Raw genomic sequence first — 13,215 nt, forward strand, 5'->3', positions numbered from 1 at the left:
TTAAGGTAAAGAATACAAATATTTAATATAATGGTTTCTGGTAAAAATTTAATAGTATGCCTGGAAATTGATTACAAAAAAGTAAACTAATATTATACAACATGATAGGTCAATTTCCTTTCTACTGTGGCTAGATTGTCTTTTAATAGCTTATTGGTCAGGTCTATTCCGCTAGGGTTATTATGTCTGTCTGTTGAATTTCAATCCCTAGTATCTAGAAGAGGTAGAAGGACCTTGGTAGTCACCTGGTGTAATTGTTTTCAAGGTCCATGCCTTCTAGGTGTTTTGGAGTAAGAGGTGGTATTTTTAATGAAAAATATAGGGTGTTTGTGTGTGAATTATATTAGTATTGTGTTAGAGGTCCTAGTAATTGGCTATCGTGTTTCCATTTTGTCCATCGTCAAGTCTCTTATGTTTTATCTAAATATATCTCATTGTCTCATGGTTTTTGGGAGTGGGACATCTCTCAAGAGTGTTGTGTCCTCTATTGTTTCTTCACCCAACATAGTTGAGACTCACATATATGTATGGAGTTATGGGATGACATAATTAGTTTATAGCCTAGTATTGAAGTGGGTTTGTCTAGTTTCCTCTCTTGTTACATTGGAGGTCATGTGATATTTAGTGGATGCTCTAGGTGCACCCTGAACATATAAAAAATGCCTCATAGGCAAATAATGTGCTGCATACAAGGGGGGGAGGTGGAACACCTCATAGGGGAAGAGAAAGGAAATAGTTTTTTCCCATGATTATGATGCGAACTACTTCAATGTTGTGCCGCCGAAGATGAGAAAGGAAATATTGAATTTGGAGACTCAAGGAGGGATTTAGTATCAATCCCATTCTAATTTGGAACTCTAAGAGGACATGTCAACATGGGTTCCTGACCCTAACCACACTAGGGGTAGAAAGAAGCAATACTTGAATTCAATTGCTCTGCACTTGCAAATGAAAACTTTGATGGCTCTGGTTCTTAAGGAAACTAAAATGGAGAGGTACAATGTCTTCTCCACCCCAGAAGACATCAAATAAATGTTGAAATATTAGAGGTTATTTCTGGACATGATTGATTCCCACCTAGCACACATGAAGGGTCACATTGCATGTGAGTCTGACAATGGCGATGTCTTGGATCCTTTGGGTTCAAGTGTGAGAGTGTCAGCCACAATTTCCTCTTATGAGAATCTATAGAGCTTTTGATGTTTGGGTGCGTAGTTTGGAAAATATTTGGTTAGTCTCTTGTTCGGTCAATAGGTTCCTAATCTGTTTGATGATGATCTTAGCCTTTGGCTAGTTAAGTGATGATCATGGATGTAATGTTTTGATCACATATGTCTTGAATTTTTTATGTGTGATATTTTTTTTATTAGGTATGTGTGCTTGTTCTATTACGTGCCTATGGGGTGAATGTTGGTTTTAGTTATTATCTTTGTATGGACTTCTCGGTTTAGCTTTGTATGGGTCTCTTTATCCCAGTTCAATTTTAAGATGTATTATGAGGAAATGAAAATCCTCAAAGAGATATCTTGAAGACAATGTATATTTGATATTTGAATTTTTATTAATACATAACTGTCATTTACAAAAAAAAAATGATAGAACATGATCAAAATGGAATCCCAAAGACAGGCAAGGCAGCTAGTCAAATTTTCCATACAAGAAAATTACTTGTATTAGCTCCCAAGTTGTTTGAATATTCCAAAATATCTAGTAACAAATACTAAAATATAGGTAACTTGGTGAACATGACCTTGGATGACCTTACAAAGTGAAAAACATTATCAGACATGGAGATTATTATAAATTCAACAAAAAAACAAGATCTATAAGTACATCAAAATTATATTGTTTTCTTAACATGCTATTATTTGCATCCAAGATAAATAAGGCACCTATTACTATAAAAGAACCAATCCTAATTGAGAGTGTTTAAGGGCATATTTAAGGTGATAATTGTAGAGATAATAATGAATAAATATTCATTAATGAATGAGGCCCACATATGAAGTATTCATATATTTTTATTTTTTATCTCTTTTCAATTGAATAAATATTAGTTTGGATCCATCTTAAGTTTGCATCTATAAAGTGCCAAGAGGAGTCAATTTTCTCAAGGTGCAAATTTTTCCTCGATTTTCACACTCAAAAATATGTTTTCAAATCAAGAAATTAATTATTATATATATATATATATATATATATATATAATTGAGTGTTTTTTATACAATTTGACCCACTCAAAATGTTTACATAACACAATATAATATAACATAACCTTACAATATCTCTTCTATATTAAGCTAAAAAAAGAAAAAATATAACATTAATATTGTACTATATTCTATATATCATTAGTTAACAAAATTGATTAAATACAAAATTCTCCAAATTTCATTCTGGAGCCAACTTATTTGATGAGAGTCACATATCACAGCCCGAACATGAAAAATCCAAATACGAACATCAATAATTTCGTGAAATTATTCCAAAATTCTATTAAAATTCACGTCTCAATGAAATCAAGGTTGCTTGCACTTACACGACACTTAGCTTTATTAAATGACAACTTTTCTCGAATCCTTTGAATATATAAAGGTAGGGAAATTGCCATTTTAGTCTTTACATTATATATATATATATATATATAGAGGGATTGTTTTGTTCGATATAGGGTGAGCTTTATTAAATGACAACTTTTCTGGAATCATGTAAATATATAAAGGTAGGGAATTTGTCACTTTAATCTTTACATTATATATATATATATATTTAGAAATTGATATTGATATTGGTTAAATAATTTTCATAAAAACCGTAATCTAAAAAACTCACAAATTAACTCATAAAATAATGGAAATTTTGCAAGATTATGATAAACTGACATTTTTTTTGAAAATATGGGTTACAATTGTCATATTGATTATCGGGCCTAATATAGCTTCTTTAGGGGACCTCGCCCTCCCCATTTTTGAAATTGTCAAACTTCAGGATTTGCCCATGGGTTCTTGATGGTGTTGTATCCATTTCCACCATCAAAAAAATGATTCAAACACTCCATCCAATTTTTTGAAAAAACAAATTACCAAATTTCAACAAGAAATGTCATGTGAATTTGTGACATCAATAAACAACGCTTTTATGAAATACATAAAATTCATCCTTATTACCCATATAGAATATATATATTATTAGAATATACCAAAAATTCCTTTTTATATAATATATATTAAGTAAATCAAAACAATTAATTTAACACATGAAAGACAGACTTATTTTTTTTCCCTTAAGGAAAAAGTCGTAATTTCTATTAATATTAGGAAATTACATTTTGTAGATACATTCGCATATTCATATGAGGCCAATGACCTGTCTGTATAAACAAAATAAGCTGAAAGATCTGGATCTCCACGCAGGGAGTCATATAGTTAGCTGTCTATGATACCCACAGTTTTTTCAAAAATACTGCTCTGCTCTAAGAGCACTGGTATAGGCCGTTACAAAAAACTAGAAATGTACATATAAGTCCATGTAACAAAATTTGACAAAAAAGGCTGTGATTGTTTTTGGCGGGTCAATGACCCGTTCTATTGAGGTCCACAAAAGGCCTGTGATAGTATTGATGGAAGGTTCCATCAATCTTCTCCTGGATCAGCCATTGATCTAATTGACTGTGCGCCTCTTCTTTGGAAAGTTGGTCTGCTTCTGTGTTCTGTTCCCTGTATATATGACGACAGACAAAAGATTCAAAAGATGTTGTCAGTCTTTTAGCTTCATCCAGTATGTGCCTCAAAGAATATGCATGACAATGAGATGCAGAATTTAGCCAATTGCAAACGATCTGAGAGTCTCCAAACAATTGTAGGTGTCTGCAGTGTTTTTGGTGAGCAAAATGTATGATGTGTTTTGCTGTGCAAAGTTCGGCGAAGTTGTTTGTGCCATTTTCAAGTTTGATCTGGATCCTGTAGCAGTGTGATTCATTGATGTGTAAAACAGCTCCTCCACCACAGCCCGCATCCTGTGCGGATCCATCGAAGAAAGCCCAGGGCTTTGATTTATCTATAGCAATGGGATTAATGGAGCGGGGAGAGGGGTTGGAGACTGTTTCAGGTATAAGATTATAGTCTGCAATAGTATGATTCAGGATGGTAGGCCAGTGGGGTTCTTTATTTTTAAAGATGATATGATTACGAGCTATCCAAATAGCTCGGCAAACCAAGAGCGGCATGTTAATAGTCTTCCCTGTGTGTTCACGATTCCAATGGTCCCAAGCCTCCTGAATGTTCTCACCATGCCACTCAGTAAGGGAGGAAAACTGTGATGTTATCCTGTGCCAAAAATCTCTTGTGACTGAACAATGTAAGAAGAGGTGATCCGTGCTCTCCTCGTCATTGCGGCACAGGTGACATCTGTAAGGCCCGTGGAAGGATCTTTTTAAGAGATTTTTCCCGGTGGGAACCTTATCAAATATGATGTTCCACATCAATAATCGGCAGCGGGGAGCAGCTTTTAGCTTCCAAAGATTTTTCCAGAGAGGGAGGATATTCGGGGGCATATGCGGCTCCATTAATTTCAGGTATCCCATTTTGGGAGAGTATATTCCATGTTTTGCTATGGCCCATATGAGCTCATCCGGTCCATCTATCAATCTGATGTGAGCCTGGGTGAGAGCGTCGGTGAAGTTGCCCCATTCGTCCTGCCATTGTTCAGGTATACCCAGAGTCTCAGATGTAAGCCAGGCCTGTTGAAGGAAATTTGAGTTTTCACCATCACCAATATGATTGATGTGTGTGATGCCTCTGCTGTGTAAATGATTGATGAGGCCCTCCGAAAGTCTGTGTAAGTTGCCACACCCGACCCATGGGTCCTTCCCAATTCTAACGCTATGCCCACTCTTGATTCGCCAGGTTATACCCTCCCTCAGAAGTGGAAGGGAGCACAGTACTGCCTTCCAAATGTTGGATATGTTATGCCCAGGTTCTTGTGGCTGTCGGAACCAATCCATAATATGTGCAGGACTGATGTACTTTGCTTGGGCGACCCGGGACCATAAGCTGTCGGAGGTCAGTAGCTGCCAACCAAGTTTTGCTGCAAGAGCATTTGCAAATAGATCAAGTCTTTTGATGCCCCAGCCTCCCCAACGTTTTGGCTTAGCAATGGTGTCCCATTTCACCCATGCAAAAATTTTCCCAGTGTGCTGTCCTTTCCATAGGAATCTAGAGCATATACTCTGAATTCTGTTGAGTACTCCACGCGGTATCCAAGCGAGGGTCATCCAGTAGACTGGCGTAGCTTCAATGACTGCCTTAATGAGAATAAGCCGACCCGCTCGAGAGAGGAATTTGTGGTACCATATCTGAAGTCGTTTTTCCACCTTAGCTATCAACCAAGTCCAGTCCGCAATCTTGTAGCCAAGAGGTTTTAGTCTGTACCCCAGATATTTGATACCGTCAGCAAGGGTAGATGAGGTAAAGGGGAAGCGTTGTGTAGCATAAGCAACTTCATGTCTAGAGCATCCAACCGTAGTGATAGTGGATTTACTATCATTTACCATCATCCCCGTAGCTTGCTGAAACAGGAGGAAGTTATTGTGGAGGGCGGTGACATCTCCTATACCTCCATTTAGGAATATGAGAATATCATCCACGAACAGTAAATGTGAGAGGAAAAAATTCCCAGATATCTTGATACCAGTCAGCTGATTCCTATCCTTGGAGGTAATGATAAGCCTGCTTAGCCCTTCCATGACTAGAAGGAAGAGGAGAGGGGAGAGAGGGCATCCCTGCCTGAGCCCTCTTTCCGATGTGAAGAAAGGAGTGGCTTCCCCGTTGAGGAGAACACTATAAGGCACATCCGTAATACAGCTCATGACCCATTTTGTGAAGAGGTAAGGAAAGCCGAGGTGAGTCAGAAGCAATCTGATGTAGAGCCAGTTGACTCTATCAAATGCTTTGGATAGGTCTACTTTCAATATCATCCCTTTTTGCTTTTTTGTGTGGAGGGTATGAAGGAGTTCCTGAGCAGTAGCTATGGCTTCATGGATCTGTCGGTGGTTTAGGAAAGCGAATTGTTCAGATGATATGTGGCGAGATAATATTGGCTTCAGACGGTTGGCAATGATTTTTGCAACAATTTTGTATAGACAATTGCAGAGGGATATGGGTCTGAAGTCATTGAAGGATGCAGGGTGGTCGGCTTTAGGGATGAGGGCGATGAAAGTAGATTTTAGGGCCGAGGAGATTCTACCTTCTTGCCTGCAAAGTTCGATGACTTTCAGGAGATCGTTTGCCAGTATGTCAAAAAAAGCGATATAGAACTCAATGGTCCAACCATCCGGACCAGGGCTCTTGTCCTTTTTAAACCATTTAATGGTCGCTTCTAGTTCCTCCATGGTCACTTCCTGTGTGAGGTCATCTTGGTCCTCTTGAGAAACGAATCTGGGGAATTTCTCAGCCACCCTCATGATTTCGAGTATGTTGGCCTCCCTGGGTGCCTTGTAGATGTTTTTGAAATGATCAGTTGCTAGCTTTGCCAGGTGCCTCTGAGATGTGACGGTATGTTCCTGATCATCCTTTAATTCCCATATAGTGTTGATGGCCTTCCTACTGTTTGCAAAATTGTGGTAGAATTTGGTGTTGTCATCCCCAGCTGTGATCCATATGGCTCTGCTTCTCAGCCTCCAACTTTCTTCTCTTTCTTTCAGGATCTGGGTCCGTTTGGCAATGAGTGAAGTGTATAGATCCTTGCTTTCCTGATTCGGGAAAATGCCTCCTTCATCTTCCTCATGTGTTGTGATGATCCTTTCTGCCTCGCTCAAAGTTTGATCATCACGAAGTCGCTTCTGATGGGCCCAGAGCTTAGAGATCCTTTTGAGCTCCGATAATTTCCTGGTGAAGCCTTCAATGAGGTTTTCACCGTCTCTGATGGGGTTGTTCTGCCAATACTCAGTGACCATCTAGGTGAAGGATGGGTCTTGCAACCAAGAGGAGTTAAACTTGAAAGGGCTCTTAATTTTGTGGTGGGTGTCGGAGAACTCCAGTTAGATTGGACGATGATCCGAGATGCCCCCAGATCCAATCCATTGTCTGATGTGAGCAATTCTATTGTGAAGGGGTTCTTTAATCAGGAATCTGTCGAGTCTCCTGGCTAAGCTTTGTTCACCACATCGATTGTTTGACCAGGTGTGTTGAAGTTTTGCCATAGGAGTGTCTATCCAGTGGTGATCTTCCAGGAGAGTAGATATCACTTCCGAAAAGGGGTCCACCCTGGCAGCATGTCCCCATGATTCACAGAAACCCATGGTGAAGTTAAGGTCTCCTCCCATAATGATATTATCTTCACGTAGTAGGGCAGATCCCAGAAGGGAGCTCCAGAAGGTTAACCTATCCGTGCATGGGCCATATACATTGATGAGGCGAAGGTCCAATTCCATGGAACTAACGTATGCATCTATGCCAATATACCCTCGACCGCCCCAGGTATTCTTCAGCCTCAGAGTTTTATTGTTGATTCCTATAGCCAATCCGCCAGATCTCCCGGAGGCATCTAAGGCCAAGAAGGTCCAGTTGGGTAGCCAGGATTTGAATACAGGTATAAGAGTGTCAGCAGAACAAAGAGTCTCTTGCAGATAAATAATATCCAAATGCGCTAGGGAGAATAATCTCCTGAGGGCTAGTTTTTTGGGGTTACTAGCAAACCCTCTGCAGTTATAGGATAACATCTTCATGATGGATGGGAGGCAGGGCCTGTCTGTGCTCTAAGGGCCCTAAATATGGTCTGCTGTCGTCCGGTGGCGACTTCTACATCTGCAGTATGTCTAGCTTTCGATATGCGAGATGGCCTGCCCCGAGCGTGCTTGAGAGAGGCAGGCCCAGAATCCAGGGCAAGTCCAATAACATCCGGACCTCTGTCTTTTGATCTGGGGTGGAGGGAGTATCTGGGGGGAGCAGGGGAAGATGGGGCCGGGAGCTCATCAGTAGTGGGAAGAGTCGGCGAGCTTGAGAAGGAGACCAGAGGGGGGGGAGGGATGGGGCAGATAAGCGAGGAAGGGAGAGGAGCGGTGGATGATATAGATGCAATGGGAGCCGAAAGAGGGGGAGGATGCAAGTTATGCAGATGTGCAGATGCAGTAACTTGATGATCATGCAGAGGCGTAAAAATAAAGGATGTAGATGGGACTGACATACCCGGCGAGGCATCTTCCATCGGAGCAGTGGCTGCAGGAGCAGAGGCAGACGAAGTGCGGGTCCGAACCCCCGTCGAGGAACTCGGAAGATCTGTAGGAGATCCATCAACCTGTCCCTGAGTGACCCCGGGCTCCTCAGCTGGAGGGTGTGCAGGTGGTGGGGAGGGTCTGGCCAGTGTATCGTCATGTTCTTGTACCATTCCTTTGCGGAGGAGGGGGCAATCCCGATAAAGATGCCCAACCTTGTGGCACCTGCGGCATCTGTATGGAATCCCTTCGTAATCAATGATCTGCCTCCTGGATGAGTCCCTTCACTGGATCGTGATATATTCCAGCAGACCTCCCCGAGTGTCCAGGTTGATGAGAAGGCACGCGTAGGCCATCATGCCCGTGTGTAGATACGACTTGTCATAGTCCATGTAGCCGCCTATGGCATTCCCAATTCTTTTGAATATATCTTCAGACCAGTACTGCAAGGGAAGACCGGGAAGCCTGATCCATACAGGTCCTATCCCAATCTGCTCTGTAGCCGGGTCAAACAACGGGGTCCAACGCTTGAGAAGGACCGGGGCGTGCTCGAAGTGCCAAAATGAGGAAAGGACCCAATTTGTGTGGTCGGCACGAGCGAATCTGAATGCGAACCATCCTCTCACAAATGTTTGCACGAAGGGGATGTCAACCAGGTGATGACCCCAGACTTCAGTAGCCCAGGTCTTTAGTCGCGCTGCCGAGTAATTTCTGCCTCTGATGCGGCCCACCAGTACTCTGTCTGCAAAGTCCATGACCTCGCCCCACTGTATGTCTTCTTCAAGCCTGAGAAAAGTATCCTCCGCCCTGGATTTGAAGCATCGGTACTTCGATTTGTGACCAGATCTCAACGGGGGGTTTGTGACCGGGTCGGGGCCTAATCCCTGAGGGGGAGGTATGCTGGTAGCGGGGGGCAGGGGGATGTTACCGGAGGAAGAGAGGGGTCCAGAGAGTGGCGGGATCCCGGTGAAGCTACCAGATAGAGCACCGGCAGATGAGGAGGCGGTCAAGGGGGGAGCGGATGCCGGATCGACATTAGCTGACGAGGGTTCCGGGGTCTGAAAAGGGGCAGAACTAGGGTTAGGGTTTATACAACTCGCAACAAAACCCAGGGTGGCCGGAGAATGAGGAGGTGTGGACAAAGCCGGCCAGGTGGGGGGGAATCCGGGAGGATCACGGGATAGTGTCGCAGCGATAACCCAGCAGAAAATGAAACCAAATTTTTCGGGAGATCCGATGAAAGCATACCTTGTGATGTGGAATAGGGAGTGCGCCATATGGAAACGCCCTCCAACGGGTCCTCCGAGTAGTCGACAGCATCCTGATCCTCCATATTGACAGCGACAAACCTCGGAACAGTGGACACCTCGGTCGCAGTTAACCGCAGAGAAATTAGGGTGAGGGCGGTATCTTCCGTAACCGGTTGATGGCGATGCGGAACCGTCGGAGGAGGCGGTGGGTGTACAGGAGCGCAGGGGGAGCCCGAGCCCGTAGCGATCTAGGGTGAACGGCGACCGGGTGGTGATGCGGGTAACCGGGAGGGTTTCGTTCGCGAACCGCAGCAGAGAACAGAAACCCTCATTCTAACCGAAACCGTCGCGCTCCATTCCGCAGAGCCCTGGAGTGATCTCCCCATTGACCGAAAGACAGACTTATTAATAGAACACAGGTTTGATATTATTATTAATAGAAGATAGGTTTAATATTATTTTTAACCTTTGTTTGGGAAAATGTGTATATTTGAGTAGAGTATTTTAGGATCGATGTATTTATTATCGAAGAGTAGGTTAGTTTTCATGTAAATATAAGGGATTATATGATTAATAAAATTTAAATTTTCCATACAAATTTATACAAATATAAATTAAAATGAATAAATATAGTATTAAAGTTTATAAAGAAAATTATTCACAAATAGAAATCTTATAATTTCTATTTAAGTATAAAAAAAATTTGTTTATTTTTATCTATTAAAAATTGTTTTTTAATCCTTATATGACTCTATTATTTATATAGTTAACTAACTAATGAATTGGAATTCTTTTATTTTAATTTAATCAATTTATCTTAATATGATGATGATGATGATGATAGTGGTTAACGTCCACTGAGACCAAATTGGTTTATCGGACCTATAATTTTCTTAGTTTTTAATTGTCTGGCTCCTTGTCTTTCTTGGCGAGATTGATGTTGTAGCTTTCTTTTTTTTCTCTACGGTCTTCCAACTTCATGTTTCTTGCATCTCCTTCATCTCTTCTGGTTCTTGGGACATTGGTGTCTTAGCTTCGCAATCTATTGTGTTCATCCTCTTGAAGATAGATGGAGAAGAAGTTTGGTCTAGGAGATCTGCTTTGCTGTTAAATGACGATTTATTTTGTGCGGTATCCGAATCCTCATAACTGTTGATGCTTGAGGGGTTGTCAAGTTCACTTTTTTGTTGTTGGGCGAGGCTTTCTCCCTGCTTGTCTTGAGAGTTGTTTCTTTCTTGTGATTCAGAGTTTTCTCTAGAGTATTCTTCTTTGATGATAGTGTAGTGTTCTTTTTGTGCTCCTTCCCACCATGTAGATCTGTGGTGGTTTTTTCTAGTAGAATTTTTCTGGGAGGCTTTTGGGCAATTTTTGGCTAGATGGCCCATCTCAAAGCAGGATCGACATCTAAAGAGGACACTTTCATAATCGAGTTTCTGGTTCCACACATAGTCTTTACTTGTTAGGTTTATTTCAGCTGGGAATCCGGCGCTGAAGTCCATTTCCACACAGATGCGTGCATAGGTGGTTCTGGCATATTCCTCTGTTTCTGGGCACCTGCAATGAAATTTCCCAATTGCATTTCCAATGGCTTTTAGTGAGGAGAGATTCCAGAGATGCAAGGGTAGGCTTGGCAATCTCACCCAAACTGGTGTTCAAGTTATGACTGCGGTTGAGGGATCGAATGATGGGTTCCATGGCTTCATGAATAGGCCTGAGTTTTCCCAAAACCAAGGGCCGGAATCTAGAATACATTGTATGCTTTCAGGATTTTCAAATCTACTATAAAGAAACCCCTAGCACAGGGGTAGATATTAATTTCATCAAAAATGACAGGCTTCCATACCTCCGAGATCCAATTGTGGAGAGTTGTCAACCGCGGCCAAAAACCATTGAACCGACAGATTAGGGCACTTTCGGAAAACTTCAAAGCCTCGAACTATAAATAAATTCTCACTCATTTTTTAACTAAAAATTATATAACTTGCTTTTTCTATATTACCCTAGCATTTATAACTTTTAACTAACTTTTCTAATATTTAAATTTAACAACTTAGATAACTTACTTTTAATTTAAATTAATTTGTTTTATAGTTTATTTATATATTTCTAATATCATAATTATAATTAAATTACTCTAGTTACTCTGACTTTTTTAAATAACTATTATTTAAAATTTAAAATTAATTTAGTAGATTATTAATATTTATTAGTTTGTGGAATAATCCCTTTGACTTATAAGTGAATAATATTATATATAGATATTTATGCATATTTATATATTGAATAATAATTTTTTATAGCTAACTATTAACCTAAAATAATTTAGGTTTCAATTTATTTTTAAAATATATATTCATAATTATAATGGGTTAAAAAGTATCCATTTACTCTTATTTTAATAAGAATTTAACTTACCTAGGTTATATTTTTAATTATATAATGGTCATACCAAATCTAGCCATTCTCTATATAGTCGTTACCTCATCTAAGAATTCAGCCGTTGAAGTGTCTACTCTATCTATTTAGCATGAAATGCCTGATGCGCTCGCTCTATCTATTTAACATGAAATGCCTGATGCGCTCATTCAACTTGTCCTGACGATGAACCACACTAGCTGGTTTCAAACACGTAGACAAATGAAATATCACTTGTCCTGACGATGAACCACACTAGCTGGTTTCAAACGCGTCACACTAGCTGGTTTCAAACGCGTAGACAAATGAAATATCACTTGTCCTGACGATGAACCACACTAGCTGGTTTCAAATGCGTCGACAAATGAAATATCTTGTGATTTACGCCGAAAAAATCTCTCATAAACTTAATATGGATCACAGAAACCTCAATACAATGAATGAATTATCTTGTTATTTAATTGTAATTTTTATTAATATAAAACTATATGTTTTTATTGTTTTTTACTCTAATTTAACTATATTTAAACTAAGCAAAAGTAGCTAATTTGTAGCCTTTATTAAAATGTAAAAATTGATTCATACTTTTCAAAGTTCAATAATTAAACTAAACAAGAGAGAGTGCACTCGTTTTAATAAGATTTCTTTTATTTCTATTTTAATAATAGTTTTTATTTTTATTTATTTATCTTTATTATTACAATTTTGAGACAAATTATACAAATTTATATATTTATAATCAATTATAATAGAATAGAAGTGTAATATTTATATATATATATAAATTTGTTATGATTAATTACTTTAGAAAATATATGTATGCGCTATTTTTTTATTTGTATCCTAAACATTTAAATTATATAAGTATATTAGTAAGATATATAATTTAAACCTATAAAATAATATATGTTGATTAAAAAACTATTTTAATTTTCAAATTTGCTTGTTAAATTTTTATTTTTTTACCTTAAATATTTAAATTATATGAATTTATATATTTATGAATACTTATAAGAGAAGTGTAATATATACAAAATAAATATATAAAAAACTTTTTGAATTTCCAAATTTTGTTGGTATTCTTTTTAAAATATGTGCGTTGATTTTTTATTTTTGCTATAAATATTTAAATTATATAAAAATATTTAAATTATATGAATTTATATATTTATGAATAGTTAGAATAGAAGTGTATTATATTAATAAATTATAAAAGTTAAGTATAAAAAAATATATGTGTATATTAAAATATATATATATATATATATTATTTTCATTTATTATTTTTAATATTGATGTGTTAATGTTTTATTTATAGGATACAGATTTATATTATATTTT

General features: G+C 38.7%; 1 protein-coding gene across 1 annotated transcript; it reads right to left on the reverse strand.

Annotated features, from left to right (window-relative positions):
- Positions 1-3,571: 3,571 nt before the first annotated feature.
- LOC149144822 (uncharacterized) lies at positions 3,572-6,952 on the reverse strand. Its single transcript, XM_089452279.1, has one exon. It carries the CDS (start codon positions 6,950-6,952, stop codon positions 3,572-3,574), a length of 3,381 nt encoding a protein of 1,126 aa, XP_089308405.1.
- Positions 6,953-13,215: the final 6,263 nt, after the last annotated feature.

Source organism: Pinus tabuliformis, chromosome X (assembly GCF_031772625.1).
Source record: "Pinus tabuliformis cultivar Carrire ecotype Pingquan chromosome X, CPIR1, whole genome shotgun sequence".
Lineage (NCBI taxonomy): Eukaryota > Viridiplantae > Streptophyta > Pinopsida > Pinales > Pinaceae > Pinus > Pinus tabuliformis.

Coding starts and splice junctions, on each gene's coding strand:
- LOC149144822 (XM_089452279.1), bottom strand. CDS start 6,952: ATGGTCACTGAGTATTGGCAGAACAACCCCATCAGAGACGGTGAAAAC.